At 46.8% G+C, this 20,379-nt stretch overlaps 1 protein-coding gene across 17 annotated transcripts; it reads left to right on the top strand.

The window, feature by feature from the left end:
• Nucleotides 1-4,968: 4,968 nt before the first annotated feature.
• On the top strand, nucleotides 4,969-9,795 carry LOC119365174. 17 transcript variants are annotated; one of them, XM_037630772.1, is made up of 8 exons: nucleotides 4,969-5,142; nucleotides 5,230-5,333; nucleotides 5,422-5,564; nucleotides 5,674-5,804; nucleotides 6,418-6,519; nucleotides 6,615-6,655; nucleotides 6,837-7,220; nucleotides 7,352-9,795. In XM_037630772.1, exons 3-7 carry the CDS (start codon nucleotides 5,465-5,467, stop codon nucleotides 7,033-7,035), a joined length of 573 nt encoding a protein of 190 aa, XP_037486669.1. In that variant the 5' UTR covers nucleotides 4,969-5,142; nucleotides 5,230-5,333; nucleotides 5,422-5,464; the 3' UTR covers nucleotides 7,036-7,220; nucleotides 7,352-9,795. The 17 variants fall into 17 exon arrangements, 9 of the variants coding, with proteins under 9 accessions (XP_037486669.1, XP_037486673.1, XP_037486672.1 ...); XM_037630776.1 differs by having other exon boundaries at nucleotides 5,230-5,564; nucleotides 7,352-7,392; nucleotides 8,788-9,795; XM_037630775.1 differs by having other exon boundaries at nucleotides 5,230-5,564; nucleotides 7,352-7,392; nucleotides 8,777-9,795.
• Nucleotides 9,796-20,379: the final 10,584 nt, after the last annotated feature.

Genomic DNA, 20,379 nt, shown 5'->3' with positions numbered 1-20,379 from the left:
GTGCGTCGTTGACGACTGTAATGTCATGATCAGAGAAATAAAGAGCAACCTTCTTCATGGTCATGTAGATCCCATATACAAGCTTCTGATAATGAGGATATCTTTGCTTCGATGGGGTCAAAACTTCAGAGAGATAATACACTGGGCGCTGAACTTTGAAGGCTTTCCCTTCTTCTTCCCGCTCGACCGTAAGTACTGTACTGACGACTTGTCCTGTGGCTGCAATATAAAGCAACAGAGGCTCTTTGCTGATTGGAGCAGCAAGCACCGGCTGGGTGGAGAGCAGAGTTTTTAACTCGGCAAACGCTGCATCAGCTTCTGGAGTCCACTCGAACTTGTTTGCCTTCTTCATCAGTCGGTAAAGAGGTAACGCCTTTTCACCGAGGCGAGAGATGAATCGACTTAATGCGGCCAAGCATCTAGTAAGCTTCTGGATGTCGTGCACACGCACAGGGCGCTTCATTCGGAGCATGGTACCAACTTTTTCTGGGTTAGCATCGATTCCTCGTTCGGAAACGAGAAAACCGAGTAACTTTCCACCAGGTACTCCGAATGTGCACTTTGATGGATTGAGCTTGATATCATACATCCTGAGATTGGCAAATGTTTCAGCCAAGTCAGTCAGCAGGTCGGAACCCTTTCGCGACTTGACAACGATATCATCCATGTATGCTTCCACATTCCGACTGATTTGAGTGAGTAAACACTTTTGAATCATTCTCATGAACGTGGCTCCGGCATTCTTGAGGCCGAATGGCATGGTGATATAGCAGAAGCACCCGAATGGAGTGATGAAAGCTGTTTTGATTTTGTCGGGCCCATACAGACGGATCTGATGATACCCGGAGTAAGCGTCTAGAAAAGACAATCTCTCACACCCTGCGGTCGAGTCGACAATTTGGTCGATGCGAGGGAGAGGAAAATGATCTTTCGGGCAGGCCCGATTGATATGTTTGAAATCAATGCACATACGAAGGGAATTGTCCTTTCTGGGAACCATGACGACATTGGCGAGCCACTCGGAGTGGTATATCTCTCGGATGAACTCTGCTGCAAGGAGTCGAGCCACCTCCTCGCCAATGGCTTTTTTCTTCTGAACGGCGGACCGTCGAAGATGTTCCTTAACAGGTTTTGCTTTTGAATCGACTCTAAGGCGATGCTCAGCCAGCCCCCTGGGAACACCCGGCATGTCAGCTGGCTTCCATGCGAAGATGTCCCAGTTCTCACGGAGGAACTGGATGAGCGCTTCTTCCTATTTAGAGTCGAGTGTTGTGGAAATATGGGTCGGAGCTGCATTGGGGTCGGTCGGGTGGATATGGACTGGCTTCGTCTCACCGGACGACTGAAATGCTGACTCTGTGGCGGGCTTCTTGGCCCGCAGTAAATCACTCGGATCTGCATTCTTCTTGTATCCCTCTAGCTCTACCACTGTTATCCGGTCATCCGCAATCTTTGAGCCTTTCTGAAAACACTCTTTCGCTTTCTTCCGGTTGCCAGTGATGGTGATCACGCCTTTGGGGCCAGGCATCTTTAACTTGAGGTACACATAGCATGGTCGAGCCATGAAGCGAGCGTAGGCTGGCCTTCCTAAAATGGCGTGGTAGGCGCTCCGGAAATCCATGACTTCAAATGTCAGCTTCTCTTTGCGGAAATGCTTCGAGTCGTCGAACACCACATCCAGAGCTATTTGGCCGAGTGACTCGGCCTTCTTTCCAGGGATGACTCCGTGAAAACTCATGTTGCTGGAATTGAGCCTGGACATCGGAATGCCCATTCCCTTGAGCGTCTCTGCATACAGTATATTCAACCCGCTGCCGCCATCCATCAATACCTTCGTCAGTCGAGTGCCTTCGACGACCGGGTCGACCATCAGCGCTTGCCTCCCAGGGGTGGCAATATGAGTAGGATGGTCAGACTGGTCGAAAGTAATGGGAGTTTGCGACCATCTCAGATAGTTTGGTGTCGCCGGGGCGACCATATTGACCTCACGGTTGATCACTTTCAGTCGACTTTTGCTCTCTACATCAGCAAAAATCATCAGAGTGGAGTTGACATGAGGGTACTCTCCATCACTGTCCTCCTTGTCCTCAGCCTTGTCCGACTCCTTCTCTTTATCTTTCGGCTGTTTCCCTTGAAATTGCTGGATTAAGAGTCGGCATTGGGAGTGGTATGCTTTGGGTAGATGAAGTTACCCTCTTCGTCTTTCTTCGTGTGGATATGACACGGTAGATCCATCACATCATTACCTTCCTTATCTTTTACCTTCTTGGGGTTCCAAGATCCTTTGGGCTTCCCTTTGAATTTGCCCTGAGTCACGGCCAAAGCCTCTCCAGGAGCTGCTGGCTCGGCCTTCCGCTTTTGCTTCCGACTGGAGTTTCCTTTATCCGACTGACTCGGCTTGTACTTGCCGCTCCGGAGTCGGTCCTCTTCTTCGCCGTTGGCGTACTTGGTGGCTATTTCCACCATCCGACTCAAGGGCATATCTCCAGTTCGACCAAACTTCAGGCTCAACTCTCTGTTCTTGACGCCATCCTTTAAGGCGCAAACCGCTTGATGGTCTGACACATTCTCTACAGTATGATGCAAAGTGATCCACCTCTGGATGTAATCCCTCAGTGTTTCACTCGACTTTTGTACACAAACTTGCAGCTCAGTCAATCCGGCAGGTCGCTTGCAAGTTCCCTCAAACGTCCTGACGAACACTCGAGAAAGATCTTCCCAGGTGTAAATGCTGCTAGGAGCTAACTGATTCAACCACGCCCTGGCCGAACCCTCTAGCATAAGTGGCAAATGTTTCATGGCCACCTCATCATTACCGCCACCAATCTGAACAGCCACTCGGTAGTCTTCGAGCCATGTTTCAGGCTTAGACTCTCCGGTGAACTTACTCACCCCAGTCGCCAACCTGAAGTTGGGGGGTATCACTGCGGCTCTGATCGCTCTGCTAAAACATTCTGGACCTGAAACATGGACTCGGCTGCTTGTGGGCACATCTCTGTCATGACCACCTCTATGAGCTCTGTTTTGGTCGACCAAACCTTGCACGATGATGGATCTCGCGTCAAAGCCTGGCTCTCTGGGGTCGACTGGAGCTCTCCGCCCAACACTGAGTTGGCGTCTGTCATCTTGCTGCCGATGGGCGTTAGACCCACTTCTCGGAGGAGGAGTGGGCACTTGATGCCTGTCATCACGATCAAATCGATCATCATAGTGGTCCCGCCGGCCTTCACGTCCCATGCGCCTCAGAGGCGACCTTGGACTGTGAGCCGACTGAACAATATTCGCAGCGACGGATCGACTGTGAATCCTGTTGCGCGACTGTGACACAGCTGAATTCTGATCTCCTGCCGCCCGGAGCAAATCTCTGATCTACATCAAGCCTCTTCCAGCCTCTGACTAAGAGGGCTGAATTGACTCCGCTATGCGGGCTGCAGCTGCCAAATTCTGAATTGGGGTTCGATATACCTGAGTTGGTTGCGGAAAGAGCTGACGTCGGTTGGAGTTGGTCACTCGTTGACGCGCACGCTCGTCGAGTGCTCGCTGGAGGTTCTCCAGTCGAGTGCGTTCAGCCAGGTTGGCTAAACGTGCCTCTTCCAGGGCACGAGCCTCAGGTGTTTCTCCTGCAATGGGAGTATGCAGGGCATCCATGTTCCGGCGGCAAAGTTCTTCCATTTGCTGGGAAGTGAGCGGCTCGGGTTGGTACTCTTCATGGGCTTGAGCGGGGTCATCCTCGTCGTCCATCCCGTCACCGCGGGGGAAACCGGGAGGACTACGGGGCCTGTTGACCATCAGGACCTCCGCCGCTGGATCACTGCTATCGCACTCGGATGCAGTCTCTACGAAGCCAGTCGACAGGTCGAACAGGCCGTAGAGAGATTCGTCGGGCTCAATCACCGTGACTTGGGTGGTGGCCGATTGGTGAGCCACTGCGTGTCTCACCCATCGCTGGAGCCTCGACCGACCGGAGCGCATGCGCTGGCGGGAGACAGGGAGGGAGGACGGCGCAGGAGTCGACCGGTATGGGGTCGACGGCTGCCGCAGCAAGACGCCACGGACACACGCCCGAAAGTGCGTCGCCCCGCGGACGGGGAGCGCGTCGATGTCGAGTGGTGCCTCCTGGAGCCAAGCGGAGTCGTCGGCGATGAAAGTGAGCGCATCGAGACGGATCTCGTGGCCCTCAACCAGAGCTCCGCCGGAAACCATGATGAAGACGATCGGACAAATTGCAACTTCTCCAAAAAAGTCGCTAAGACACCTGCCCCAAGGTGGGCGCCAACTGTCGTGGTTCTAAGTCTGACAGTAGAATGGGGGGTAGGTATGGAGAGGCAAGATCCTAGCTATGGAGCAGTTGTACACACGAGTGTTTAACGAGTTCAGGCCCTTCTCGGAGGAAGTAACAGCCCTACGTCTCGGAGCCCGAAGGCGGTCGACTGATTTCTGTGTATAGTGGTTACAGGGGTGCGAACCCTTCTACCAGTGGAGGGGGGGGGGGGGTGGCTTATATAGAGGACGCCAAGACCCCAGCCAGCCCACGTAGCAGAGGGTTAAAGTACATTAAGGTCTGGCGTTACTGGTAACGCCCTACATAAAGTGCCATCATGGCCATTAAGACTACTTGATTACAGACCGTTTGGATGCAGAGTGGATCTTGAACTTCTGATGGTCGAGTGGGTCTTCATGGTCGAGTGTCTTCTAGCCGGTCGAGTGGAGCCTCTCTTGGTCGACTGGAAGGTAGCTTCGTCTAAGGATGTCCTTGGGCATGGTATCCTGGATATGTCCATGACCCTACGCTAGGTACATAACATCATCAGTCAAATATTCACTTCGTGGTCAAATCCAATTTTCACCCACGGTCATTTTCGTTGGCCTATGACTGGTGGGCTCATCTCAGGCACTCATTGACTGGGTGTGCCTTTCCCATGTTCCCGAGGGATTCGCCAGTCACCTCCGCTCATGCCCCACGCTCGACCTCGAGAACAAGAAAAAGGTAAAACCCTAGCCGCCAAACCTTCTCCTCCCCACTCCATCCTCTCCCACGCCGCCACACCCTCTCCTCACGCGCCTCAGCGCCCTCCCCTCCTCCCTGTGCCGCCGGCCCCCTTCCTTCTCCCCGCGCTAGAGCAGAGATGCGCCTCAGTATGGGTAGAACGCCGGGGCTCTCTCTAACCTCTCCTCTCCTTCCTCTCTCTCACATCCTTCCCCTAATTTCTTTGCTTTCTCGATCTGCAGCAGCAGCAGTACCGTCTCCATGGACGCGGCGGCGTGACGGCTCCCAGGCACGGATCCCCTCCTCCGCCTCCATCCTCCACCTCTCCGGTCGCCCTGTTGCAACCGTGAGCTCTCCCTTTCCTTGACTACTCTCCTCTCTCACATCACATCAGATCGGATCGGAACCCTGCTTTCTTTTTCTGTTCGATTCAGTCTGGAGCAGCAGCAACTGATTTCCATCTTCCAGTTCATGTAAATGGCCTTGTTGTGGTTGCACGGTGGTCCGTGGGGAACAGGAGCAAATACCTTTGCTACAACCGAGGTCTTGACAGACCAGTCAGTTAGAGATAGGTTCGGTGAGTCATTTTACCCTCTGTTTATCCCTCTCAGATTAGCAGAGAAGAAGGATCTTTTTTTATCCCCTTTTGATTTCCTCTCTTGTTTGACTGGAACCTTTTTTCATAGTTTTGCAGGGGTTGTTATGCTCTGTCCCCCGTGGTAAGTTTGCTAGGCAGCGGCTTACTCCTAGCTTGTTTTTTTTAGTTTTGACCATGATATCGAAATTACATCTGGTCGATGGTGTCAAGTTTAGGCAGGTACCATCCGCATTTTGTGAAGATTGCCATCATCTAAATTTTATTGCGGCATGATGCATATGTAATAAGGAATTTGGTGTTTGAAAAGCATCATCGGAAGTTGGTATGCTAATATCTCAATTGGCAAGATAAAAGGATCACTACTTCTTACCTTCCAGTCATTTTAATATTATAGGAATGCAAGTGTGTACTAAGTAGAAAAGATGGTTGAATTTAGTGCCCCTGCATTTACACGACTAGGTGTTATTTAGTTTTTGTTTCCTTTGATGGCTCTGAGTACAAATTGGAGCTTGTTGGGTACAAAATGTTGCCAAGATTAGTTTAGGATCAGAATTGTTGTCATGTTGTCCAGATATTGCTCTAAGAGGTTCCTAGAATTAGTTTAGGATCAGAGTTATTGTCATGTTGTCTAGATATTGCTCTAAAGATTCCGGACGTACTTTTTAGGTTGCTTGGTTATAATTTTTGCCCCCCAAAGGGAAGCTTTGGCCAGCTTCTTGCTAGAATGTTATCATAAGGCTTGATTAGTTTAGAACATACCTTTGTCGTTTCACTCTTATTTTATTTTAATAGTTATCTGGCATGCTGTAAACTATTTCTTTTATGTTTCCAGGAAGAAATAGAAGTTGAGGGGAAGCTATTGCATGCTGGAAAATCAGTTGGTGTTGTCAATGTTGGTTTCAAGAAGAAAAGGACCGGCAAATTGATGGCTCAGGCACGTCATACAAAGTACTTGTATCTAGCAGATTGAGAGGGTTCCCTTATGTTGTAAGATAAAAACCTGGTTATATGTTGCATCTCAAAATCAAGATGTTGATTCAAGAAGAGAAAGGAGCTGTTAGTGTGCCGTGGTGAGCGACCTTGTCCCGGAGCATGCAGTTTATCAGTATAAAGTAACGGGTAACAATGTTTTCTTATACATATGATTCTGAAGTAATAGAGAGCAGGAAGTGGTAGGCTTAATTTCAGTTAGATAAATAGGTGTGCTGCAGCAGCATATATTTAGGTAATCCCTTGTATTTTTCTTTCCAGGTTCATGCTTTATACATCGTGTATATATGCCAGCCAGGGAGGTGGATGGGCTCGTCTCCACTGCGTCGTGAGCGCCGCCGCCGCCTCTGTGACCACCTTGCTCCGCATAGTAGCATGTGTGAGGAATCGGGGACAAAGCAACCACAAGCAGATGGCGTCGGCTGCGACGGCAATATGCACGGTGCGCGAAGCCTGGTAAGATGGGCGCGGCCTCCCCACAGGCGTTTCAGGATGGCGTGCCCGGCGGCTCGGAACGTGCGCGCCCGGCGCACAGGAGGTGTGTCTTGGAGCAGCATGCTGGCGGTAACATGCACCCTGAGGTCCCAGAGCAGCCCAACCAGTACAGGAGGAACCCTGCCATTCCATCCTCACCTCTACTCATAGGTAATCCCCTTCCGCTTCGTGCCCTCTCTTTCCTCTGAACTATCTCTTTTTTCAGACCCTCTCTCTGTTACACATTTGCATGAAAAAACAAAAGTAAAAGGGAAAACTTACTTTGGGTTTATATGGTGCAGACCAACAACAAAATGGTTGCTAATGAAAGGTTTAAGTCCAGGTATACTCAAATCAAGGTCTTTTATCTAATTGGTTGGATAACTACTTTACAGGTCTATGCCTTTTAAGTAAAACTTAAAACCCCTGTTCAAGAATTCATTCGACTAACCAGTTAACTTGCCGATTAATCTCTACTCGTAGGGTCACCGAGTAGCCGATAAATCGATAAATCATCCGATTAATTGATTAAATGGCAGATTAACTTGCCGATTAGCCTATTAATCCCCTACTCACCAGCCAACCGAGCAGCTACCAGTAAACGATTTCCTCAACAATGCTTAAAACTAAGCATTTAATTATTGTTCTATTGTGTTATTGATTTCACCGGCTTTATGTCAGCCTGATTAGTTCTAAGGGATTCCACATCGGCTAATTTGGATTATGCTACTTTCGAACAAAAATAATGATCAACGTCGTGTATTTTACTTTTAAGTATAAACGAACAGTAAAAGATGAGATAGGGGGCTCTTGCTAGGATAATAACAGCAAAAAACTCAATGCACATATCTGAGGATTTTTATTTGCAGGCTGAGATTCTGTACATTGATATGATGTACTCCCTCTGTAAATAAATATAAGAGTGTTTAGATAACTAAAGTAGTGATCCAAACGCTCTTATATTTCTTTACAGAGGGAGTATAAGAGAAATAATTTATTTACTTATTTGGAGATTAGCCTTTTAGTATAGGAGTGTGATTTCCAGCAAAAATAAAATATAGGACTGTGATACTTCAAGATATTCATGAAAACAAGTATTTGATATGTAAACATCTATATAACTACATGTTTATGTGTTTTTCATCCTTTTTCATGTTCAAATAAAGATATATTTGTGGTTTTTGCTCTGTGCCGATCATGTTTTGGAAGGATATTTTCTATGGTAATGTTGAAATAAAGATATATTACTTTTAAGAAAGGGGCACTATAAATTATTGAAGCGCGCTGAATAATGTGAAAAATGTCACATAATGAAACATTAGTTGGTGCTATCCAAACACGATTCTGTACGTTCAGTAGTAATGGGTCATTCGCTTTGCTTGGTCAACCTTGCAACTAAATCTGTAAGATAACTTTGAAGTTCACTTTGCACCTAACGAAAAAAGTTGTCCATTTTTTAATTGATCAGACAACAATTGTTTTATGTCTACGTGCCTTTTTTTGGTACTCAAATATGTTGATTGGTGTATCCTCTTTTTCAGCTTCAACATTTGGCTCATTCTGGTTTTTGGTAATGCTTTCTTGACAGTGGAGCAGTCATGGGCCTTTTATATGTGTGTAGGTTATGTGGGAGCCTTTTATAGAGCCCTCGTGTTTTCATTTAAATATACTTCGAAAATGTAGATTGACAATAAAGGTCACGAGGTCCATTGCTAATGAATAAGTAGTCTTGCTGAAGGTGATAAATCTCCAAACTGATGGATAAGCCGAAGGTGATATTCAAGAGATCCATTTCTAATGAATAAGTAGTCTTGCTGAAGGTGATAAATATCCAAACTGATGGATAGGCCGAAGGTGATATTCAACCTTTTTTATACTGTAGTCGTGCTGAAGTGAAAGCATCTGTGGATGCATGTATACATGATTTTCAATCTTCCTTTGTTGTCAAACTACGGCATGTAAAGTATGGGAGGACCAAGTGATTATAAACTGTGTCAAACCCATGTCTTTACATGATTTTTCTAACATGGAAGTAGTCACTTCATGGATACCGGAGTATGTACATAGAGCTGGAACGCTTATTGCCTCATGATTTGCTAGTGAAAAATCAAGCACGAGACATGTGTTAGGATGATGGATTTCGTTATTAAAAAGAAGGATGTAATATAAGAGCACTTGGAATGCATTAGACATATGTTTACAGCACTGTAATTGTAGGATTCCTGATTTGTGATGCATAGTCCACTTGCATTAATTAGTTTTTGTAGTTCCTGTATTTTATTTCTTACCGCAATATTCTGGGTCGTTTCAAAATTTCTGCTCTACACAGAACCTTAAGAAGTTTGGGTATGCACACAGGTCCTAATAATAATGAGCTGTTTAGTGCAATGCATGTGGCCTGATTACTTCTTTTCTTTTGTACGTTGTACGTTCTTGGAGGTCCTTTTTCTCTCTTCTGTTGATCAAGTTTTCTTCTTCTTTCTTCTGCTTAGCAAGGTTTCTTCCTTCCCTTTTTTTGTAGGAATTGCATTTATTGTGTGACCTATGTATTGTCAGTGTTCTTGCTTCATTGGTCGTGTTGATATTCCGGGTTTGGCCCGACATTGTGTTTTCTTTTGCCTATGTACATTCATATCATTATACACAATATTCTCTTCCGTGTACATTCATATCATTATACACAAACTATTGTACTAAAAAGTGGTGCTGTAATGTTCATCTATGTTATGGAGTTGGTTTTTTTGAAGTTGATGAAGTAGTATGTGTTTGTACCATGCTCTTCTCGGGTTTTAAGCTTTATCTACAAACATACATACCACCCACTAAATTCAGATTTCAGTGTAGGCTTAGAATAGGGGGTGGATCATTCATTGTGCCGTGTTCAGAATTAGAGCTTGAGAGAAAAAGGAAAATAGTCAAATACCAGGTTGTATAGAGTTGCTATCATTTTGAATAATAATGATGCTCTTAATGACCTTTATTGCTTATATTTTGTGCTCATCCAAAGAAAAAATGTGCAAACACTGCTAAAAAATACATCTTTAACTGGTCTATACATCTTATACAAATATGTTTTTTCAACTAAGATCTCTCATCGTGATAACTATAATTTCAACTAAAACAATGCTTCCTTAGCTGGCATATGTATGTTATACATTTTCTTTTTCCAAAATTCGGATTTTGTAGCGTAATAAACACATTTTCAATATAACATGGTTTAACACATGTGCTTTCTACTATCAATATTGAATATGTCCTTGCAAAATGAAACTATTTTCATCGACAACATGACTTTAGCGGGTCTCTGTGCCATTTGGCGCAACGGGTCAACTAGTTGTTCTAGGTAAAGCAAATGTTAAGTGCGTGTAGAGTTGTATTGGTGGTCAGTAGAACTTGAGAGAATATTTGTTCTTCTTTTAGCTCCTCGTTGGGTTTGACACTCTTATTTATCGAGAAAGGCTACAAACGATCCCCTATACTTGTGGATTATCAAGCTCTCACTCACTTTCTTGTAAATACAGGCTTCACCGTAAGTCTGTATAAATAAATCCATATGCTTTGATCACCTCATCAAAGCGTATATTCCAACTACGAGATGCTTGCACCAGTCCATAGATGGATCGGTGGATCTTGCACACTTTGTTAGCACCTTTAGGATCGACAAAACCTCTTGGTTGCATCATATACAATTCTTCCTTAAGAAATCCGTTAAAGAATGCAGTTTTGACGTCCATTTGCGAGATTTCATAATCGTAAAATGTGGCAATTGCTAACATGATTTGGACAGAGTTTAGCACTGCTACGGGTGAGAAAGTCTTAGCATAGTCAACCCCTTGAACTTGTCGAAAACCTTTTGCGACAAGTCGAGCTTTGTAGACTGTGATATTACCATCAACGTCCGTCTTCCTCTTGAAGATCCATTATTCTCAGTGGCTAGCCGATCATCGGGCAAATCCACCAAAGTCCACACTTTGTTCTCATACATGGATCCTATCTCAGATTTCATGGCCTCAAGTGATTTGTTGGAATCTAGGCTCATCATAGCTTCTTCGTAGTTCGTAGGTTCGCTGTTGCCCAACAACAGGACTTCCAAGATAGGATTGCCGTACCACTCTGGTGTGGAACATGCTCTGGTCGACCTATGAGGTTCGGTAGTAACTTGATCTGAAGTTTCACAATCATCATCATTTGCTTCCTCTCAGGTTGGTGTAGGCATCACAGGAATAGTTTTCTCTAATGTACTACTTTCCAATTTGAGAGCAGGTACAACTACCTCATCAAGTTCTACTTTCCTCCCACTCACTTCTTTCGAGACAAACTCCTTCTCTAGAAAGGACCCATTCTTAGCAACAAAGATCTTGCCTTCGGATCTGTGGTAGAAGGTATACCCAATGAAGACGCACTTCTCCGCTTTGGGTTAGAGCTTATCAGGCTGAAGCCTTTTGACATAAGCGTCGCATCCCCAAACTTTAAGAAAGGACATCTTAGGTTTCTTGCCAAACCATAACTCATATGATGTCATCTTAACGGATTTATACGGTGCCCTATTTAACATGAATGCGACTGTCTCTAATGCATAACCCCAAAATGATAGTGGCAAATCGGTAAGAGACGTCGTAGCACGCATCATATCTAATAAAGTATGGTTACAACATTCGGACACACCATTACGCCGTGGTGTTCCAGGTGGCATGAGTTGTGAACCTATTCTACATTGTTTTAAATGAAGTCCAAACTCGTAACTCAAATATTCGCCTCCGCGATCTGATCGTAGAAACTTTATTTTCTTGTTACGATGATTCTCCACTTCATTATGAAATTCTTTGAACTTTTCAAACGTCTCAGACTTGTGTTTCATCAAGTAGATATACATGTGTGAAGGTGAGAAAATGATGATACCCGCCGCGTGCTTCAACTCTCATCGGACCGCATACATCAGTATGTATTATTTCTAGTAAGTCATTAGCTCACTCCATTGTTCTGGAGAACGGAGTTTTAGTCATCTTGCCCATGAGGCATGGTTTGCACGTATCAAATGATTCATAATCAAGTGATTCCAAAAGTCCATCCGCATGGAGTTTCTGCATGCGTTTACACCAATATGACCTAAACGGCAGTGCCACAAGTATATTGCACTATCATTATTAACTTTGTATCTTTTGGCATCAATATTATGAATATGTGTATCACTATGATCGAGATTTAATAAATCATTTACATTGGGTGTATGACCGTAGAAGGTTTTATTCATGTAAATAGAATAACAATTATTCTCTGTCTTTAAATGAATAACCATATTGCAATAAACATGATCTTATCATATTCATGCTCTACGCAAACACCAAATAAAATTTATTTAGGATCAACACTAATCTCGAAGGTAGAGGGAGTGTGCGATGGTGATCATATCAATCTTGGAAACACTTCCGACACACATCGTCACCTCGCCCTTAACTAGTCTCCGTTTATTCCGCAACTCCTGTTTCGAGTCTCTAATCTTAGCAACTGAACCGGTATCAAATACGTAGGGGCTACTATGAGCATAAGTAAGGTACACATCAATAACATGTATATCAAATATACCTTTGTTTACTTTGCCATCCTTCTTATCTGCCAAGTATTTGGGGTAGTTCCGGTTCCAGTGACCATTTCGTTTGCAGTAGAAGCATTCACTTTCAGGCTTGGGTCCAGCTTTGGGCTTCTTCACGGGAGCGGCAACTTGCTTGGTGTTCTCCTTGAAGTTCCCTTTCTTTCCCTTGTCCTTTGTCTTTAAACTGGTGGTCTTGTTAACCATCAACACTTGATGCTCTTTCTTGATTTCTACCTCTGCCGATTTCAGCATCGCGAAGAGCTCGGAAATTGTTTTAGTCATTCCTTGCATAGTTCATCACGAAGTTCTAGTAGCTTGTTAATAGTGACTGGAGAACTCTTTCAATCACTATCTTATCTGGAAGATTAACTCCCACTCGATTTTCAAGCGATTGTAGTACCCAGAAATTCTGAGCACATGCTCACTGGCTGAGCTATTCTCCTCCATCTTGTAGGCAAAGTACTTGTCACAGGTCTCATACCCCTCAACACGGCATGAGACAAAAATACCAATTTCAGCTCTTGGAACATCTCATATGTTCCATGGCGTTCAAAACGTCTTTGGAGCCCTGATTCTAAGCCGTAAAGCATGGTGCACTAAACTATCAAGTAGTCATAAGATCGAGCTTGTCAAACGTTCATAACGTTTGCATCAGCTTCTGTAGCAGGTCTATCACCTAGCAATGCATCAAGGACATAATTCTTATGTGCAGTAATGAGGATAATCCTTAGATCACTGACTTGCTAGTCTGCATTATTGCTACCATCATCTTTCAACTTAGTTCTCTCTAGGAACGTATCAAAATGGGGAAGCTACATTGCGAGCTATTGATCTACAACATAATTTGCAAAAACATTTTGACTATGTTCATGATAAATTTTAGTTCAATTAATCAAATTACTAATGAACTCCCACTTAAATCAACATCCCTCAAGTTGTCTAAGTGATACATGATCCAAATCAACTAAACCATGTCTGATCATCACGTGAGATGGAGTAGTCTTCAATGGTGAACATACTTATGTTGATCATATCTACTATATGACTCATGTTCGACCTTTCGGTCTCCAGTGTTCCGAGACCATGTCTGTACATGCTAGGCTCGTCAAGTTTAACCCAAGTATTCTACTTGTGCAAAACTGGCTTACACCCATTATATGTGAACATAGAGTTTATTAGACCCGATCATCACGAGGTGCTTCGAAACGATGAACTTTAGCAATCGTGCATACTCGGGGAGAACACTTTTTATCTTGAAATTAAGTGAAGGGACCATCTTATAATGCTACCGTCGTTCTAAGCAAAATAAGATGCATAAAGGATAAACATCACATGCAATCAAAATATGTGACATGATATGGCCATCATCATCTTGTGCTTTTGATCTTCATCTCCAAAGCAACGTCATGATCTCCATTGTCACCGGCGCGACACCTTGATCTCCATCGTTGCGTCGGGGTCGTCTCGGCAACTATTGCTTCTACACCTATTGCTAACGCATAGCGATAAAGTAAAGCAATTACATGGTGCTTAATGATTGACACGCAGGTCATACAATAATTAAAAGACAACCCTAAGGCTCCTGCCAGTTGTCGATATTACAAAACATGATCATCTCATACAACAACGTATATCACATCACGTCTTGACCATATCACATCGCAACATAAACTACAAAAACAAGTTAGACGTCTTCTACTTTGTTGTTGCAATTTTTATGTGGCTGCTATAGGTAACTAGCAAGAACCGTTCTTACCTACGCAAAACCACAACAGTGATTATCAAGTTTTCTATTTTAATCTTCTGCAAGGACCGGTAGTAGTCAAATTCGATTCAACTAAAGTGAGAGAAACAGACACCCGCCAGCCACCTTATGCAAAACAAGTTGCATCAGTCGGTGGAACAGGTCTCATGTACGTGGACAAGTAAGGTTGGTGTGGGCCGCTTCATCCCACAATACCGCCAAATCGGAATAAGACGTTGTGCTGGGGAACATAGTAATTTCAAAAAAAATCCTACGCACATGCAAGATCATGGTGATGCATAGCAACGAGCGGGGAGAGTGAGTCCACGTACCCTCATAGACCGAAAGCGGAAGCGTTAGCACAACGTGGTTGATGTAGTCGTATGTCTTCACGATCCGACCGATCCAAGTACCGAGCGTATGGCACCTCCGAGTTCAACACACGTTCAGCTCGATGACGTCCCGTGAACTCCGATCCAGCAGAGCTTCACGGGAGAGTTTCGTCAGCACGACGGCGTGGTGACGGTGATGATGTTGTTACTGATGCAGGGCTTCGCCTAAGCACCGCTATGATATTATCGAGGTGGAATATGGTGGAGGGGGGCACCGAACACGGCTGGAATAGATCAAATTGTGTGTCTATGGGGTGCCCCTGCCCCCGTATATAAAGGAGCTAGGGGGGAGGCGGCCGGCCAAGGAGGAGGGCGTGCCAAGGGGGGAGTCCTACTCCCACCGGGAGTAGGACTCCTCCGTTCCTAGTAGGAGTAGGAGAGAAGGAAGGGGAAGAGAGAAGGGAAGGAAGGAGGGGGCGCAGCCCCTCCCCCTAGTCCAATTCGGACTAGGCCTTGGGGGGGGGGTGCACGGCCTGCCCTAGGCAGCCCCTCTCTATTTCCCGTATGGCCCCATAAGGCCCAATACTTCTCCCCGGCAAATTCCGGTAACTCTCCGGTACTCCGATAAATACCTGAATCACTCGGAACCTTTCCGATGTCCGAATATAGTCGTCCAATATATCGATCTTTACGTCTTGACCATTTTGAGACTCCTCGTCATGTCCCTGATCTCATGCGGGACTCCAAACTACCTTCAGTACATCAAAACACATAACTCATAATATAAATCGTCACACAACGTTAAGCGTGCGGACCCTACAGGTTCAAGAATTATGTAGACATGACCGAGACACGTCTCTGGTCAATAACCAATAGCGGAACCTGGATGCTCATATTGACTCCTACATATTCTACGAAGATCTTTATCGGTCAAACTGCATAACAACATACGTTGTTCCCTTTGTTATCAGTATGTTACTTGCCCGAGATTCGATCGTCGGTATCTCAATACCTAGTTCAATCTTGTTACCGGCAAGTCTCTTTACTCGTTATGTAATACATCATCTCATAACTAACTCATTAGTCACATTGCTTGCAAGGCTTATAGTGATGTGCATTACCGAGAGGGCCCAGAGATACCTCTCCGACAATCGGAGTGACAAATACTAATCTCGAAATACGCCAACCCAACAAGTACCTTCGGAGACACCTGTAGAGCAGCTTTATAATCACCTAGTTACGTTGTGATGTTTGGTAGCACACAAAGTGTTTGAGGGAGTCCTGGATTAGGGGGTGTCCGGATGGCCGGACTAAGACCTTTGGCCGAACTCCCGGACTATGAAGATACAAGACTGAAGACTCCGTCCCGTGTCCAGATGGGACTTTCCTTGGCGTGGAAGGCAAGCTTGGCGATACGATATGAAGATCTCCTCCCATTGCAACTGACTTTGTGTAACCCTAGCCCTCTCCGGTGTCTATATAAACCGGAGAGTTTTAGTCCGTAGGACGAACAACAATCATACCATAGGCTAGATTCTAGGGTTTAGCCACTCCGATCTCGTGGTAGATCTACTCTTGTACTACCCATATCATCAATATTAATCAAGCAGGAGTAGGGTTTTACCTCCATCGGGAGGGCCCGAACCTGGGTAAAAACATCGTGTCCCTTGTCTCCTGTTACCATCCGCCTAGATGCATAGTTCGGGACCCCCTACCCAAGATCCGCCGGTTTTGACACCGACATTGGTGCTTTCATTGAGAGTTCCTCTGTGTCGTTGCCTTTTAGGCCCGATGGCTTCTTCGCTCATCAACCGTGACGCGGTCCGGGATGAGACTTTTCTCCCCATACAGATCTTCATATTCGGCGGCTTCGCACTGCGGGCTGACTCGTTCGGCCATCTGGAGCAGATCGAGAGCTACGCCCCTGGCCATCAGGTCAGGTTTGGAAGCTTGAACTACATGGCCGACATCCGCGGGGACTTGATCTTCGACGGATTCGAGCCACAACCGGGCACGCGGCACTGTCATGATGGGCACGATTTAGCTCTGTCATCGGACAACGCCCAGAGCGTCACTCAGGTGTCTGCTCCGACCATTAGCTCGGAGCCCACTACGCCAGTCGGGGACGGACGGTTAGACGCCACCCCGGAAACTGCAATCTCTATGGCGATAGAGCCGGATACCAGCCTAGTCCCTCACAAGGCTCATGACTCCGAGGTGACGGACTCCGATCCGGACTCCGTAAACCCCGCACCTCTCCCGGTTAAGCCCGATTGGGCTCCGGTCATGGAGTTCACCGCCGCGGATGTCTTTCAGCACTCACCTTTCGGCAACATCCTGAATTCGTTAAAGTCTCTCTCTTTGTCAGGAGAGCCCTGGCCGGACTACGACCAACACTGTTGGGACGCGGACGACGAAGAAATTTGTAGCCCACCCACCACCCACTTTGTAGCCACTATCGACGATTTAACCGACATGCTCGACTTCGACTCCGAAGACATCGATGGCATGGACGCCGATGAAGGAGACGATTAAGAACCAGTGCCTATAGGGAACTGGAAAGCCACCTCGTCATATGACATATACATGGTGGACACCCCTAAAGCGGGGGATGGCGAGGAGAAAATGGAGGATGACCCCTCCAAGAAGCAACCCAAGCGCCGACGTCAGCGGCGCCGCTCTAAGTCCCACCAAAGCAAAAACGGCGATTCCGGCACCGGAGATAGCAATACGCTGGACAGTGCCAAAGACAACCCCCTCCAGCAGGATTCAGTGCAGGAGAACGAAGGAGCCAACCCTCGTGAGAGAGCGGCCGACAAAGAGGATGAGGACGACAATTACATGCCTCCCTCCGAAGACGAGGCAAGCCTCGACGACGATGAATTCGTCGTGCCAGAGGATCCCGTCGAGCAAGAGCGTTTCAAACGCAGACTCGTAGCCACGGCAAGCAGCCTCAAGAAGAAACAACAGCAGCTTAGAGCTGACCAAGACTTGCTAGCCGACAGATGGACCGAAGTCCTGGCGGCCGAAGAGTAAAAACCAGAACGCCCATCCAAGAGCTACCCAAAGCGCAGGCTGCTTCCCCAACTTGAGGAGGAAGCAACTAAACCTACATCACCAGCGTACGATGCGCCCGATCGGCCACCCCGTTGCCGCGATAGAGAGGCCTTCAGGCCCTCGACCCAAGCCGCACCCCGACACCGCTCAAGACATACCAGAGTATGGGGAGACGCAACAGACCCGCGAGACATCTTGGAGAATAAGGCAAGGCAAACAAGATCGATCTACGGATCGCATGGGCGCCCCGCTTCACATGACGCTAGCCGTCACACCGGACAGAATAAGTATGGCCCGGCCGAATACAACAGACCAAGCTCGTCCGAGCTGCGTCACGATATAGCTCAGTACAGGGGCGCCGCACACCCACTATGCTTCACAGACGAAGTAATGGATCATCAAATCCCCGAGGGCTTCAAACCCGTAAACATCGAATCATACGATGGCACAACAGATCCCGCGGTATGGATCGAGGATTATCTCCTTCACATCCACATGGCCCGTGGCGATGATCTACACACCATCAAATACCTCCCTCTCAAGCTTAAATGACCAGCTCGACATTGGCTTAATAGCCTACCAGCAGAGTCAATCAGTTGTTGGGAGGACCTGGAATCCGCATTCCTTGACAACTTCCAGGGCACGTATGTGCGACCACCAGACACCGATGACCTAAGCCACATAATCCAGCAACCAGAGGAATCGGCCAGACAATTCTGGACACGGTTCCTGACAAAGAAAAACCAAATAGTCGATTGTCTGGACGCCTAGGCCCTCGCAGCCTTCAGGCACAACATCCGAGACGAATGGCTTGCCCGGCACCTAGGACAAGAAAAGCCAAAGTCTATGGCAGCCCTCACGACACTCATGACCCGCTTTTGCGCGGGAGAAGACAACTGGCTAGCTCGTAGCAATAACATAAGCAAAAGCCCCGGCAATTCGGACAACAAGGATAACAATGGCAGGTCACACTGCAACAAGCATAAGCGCCGCATTAACGGTGACAATACTGAAGATACGGCAGTCAATGCCGGATTCAGAGGCTCTAAACCGGGTCAGCGGAAGAAGCCATTCAAACGAAACCCTTGGGGCCCATCCAGCTTAGACCGGATACTTGATCGCTCGTGCCAGATACATGGCACCCCCGAACAGCCAGCCAATCACACCAACAGGGATTGTTGGGTGTTCAAGCAGGCAGGCAAGATAAGTGCCGAAACCAGAGACAAGGGGCTACATAGCGATGACGAGGAGGGGCCCCGACTGCCGAACAACAAAGGACAGAAGGGATTTCCCCCGCAAGTTCGGACGGTGAATATGATATACGCAACCCACATTCCCAAAAGGGAGCGGAAGCGTGCTCTCAAGGACGTCTATGCGCTGGAGCCAGTCGCCCCAAAGTTTAACCCATGGTCCTCCTGCCCAATCACTTTCGATCGACGGGACCATCCAACCAGCATCCGTCACGGCAGATTCGCCGCACTGGTCCTAGACCCAATTATCGACGGATTTCACCTTACCAGAGTCCTAATGGACGGCGGCAGTAGCCTGAACCTGCTTTACCAGGACACAGTGCGAAAAATGGGCATCGATCCTTCGAGGATTAAACCCACAAAGACAACCTTCAAAGGTGTCATACCAGGGGTAGAAGCCAGCTGTACAGGCTCGGTCACACTCGAGGTGGTCTTTGGATCACCGGATAACTTCCGGAGCGAGGAGTTAATCTTCGACATAGTCCCGTTCCGCAGCGGCTATCACGCCCTGCTCGGACGAACCGCATTTGAAAAATTCAATGCGGTGCCGCACTACGCATATCTCAAGCTCAAGATGCCAGGACCTCGCGGAGTCATCACGGTAAATGGAAACACAGAACGCTCTCTCCAAACGGAGGAGCACACGGTGGCCCTGGCGGCGGAAGTACAGAGTAGCCTCTCAAGGCAGTTCTCCAATACAGGCGCCAAACGTCCGGACAACGTCAAGCGAGCCCGAAGTAACCTACAACAAATCTGGCTGGCACGTTCCGAGCAAGCATAGCAGTGCGGCCCCGACCCCAGCCCCCGCCAAACGGCAGTGCTGGTACCACGCGTACATAATTACGCCTTAGAGATACCATGGGCATAAGGGGAGGGGCACAACAATGGCACGCCCAGAATGCGGCTTAACCGCACTAGGGGGCTCCCTATTTCGCCGTTTTCCTTTTTTACACACTTTCAGGACCCAACTATTCGGAAGGCCTGTCCGGCAATACTATCGCCGAACCAACGATGCAATAGCCAGGGAGGAAGCAAGCTACGTCAAAAAGTCAAGGTGGTCTCTATAACGAGTTTAATACCTGTTTCTCTTACAATCCTGCAGCTTGCCCTTGAAGGGGAATATGTCAAATACTCCCATCTCTTGCTTATCACACTTTTTGTATCGTTCTGCTTTCGCAGCAGCCCTTTTTTAATAAACAATACATATCTCTTACCTATTATTGTACTTATCTATTTTTATATGCAAACATGTTCAGTCATGACACTATGCAACCGTACACTTTGGCACGGATAATACACCAGGGGCTTACAACACCCCATAACGTGGTGTGAGAAGACCGAACACTCTAACAAGTGC

The sequence above is a fragment of the Triticum dicoccoides genome, chromosome 2B (assembly GCF_002162155.2).
Source record: "Triticum dicoccoides isolate Atlit2015 ecotype Zavitan chromosome 2B, WEW_v2.0, whole genome shotgun sequence".
Classification (NCBI taxonomy): Eukaryota; Viridiplantae; Streptophyta; class Magnoliopsida; order Poales; family Poaceae; genus Triticum; species Triticum dicoccoides.
The sequence above is the reverse complement of the archived record's forward strand: the minus strand, read 5'-3'. Positions and strand labels throughout refer to the sequence as shown.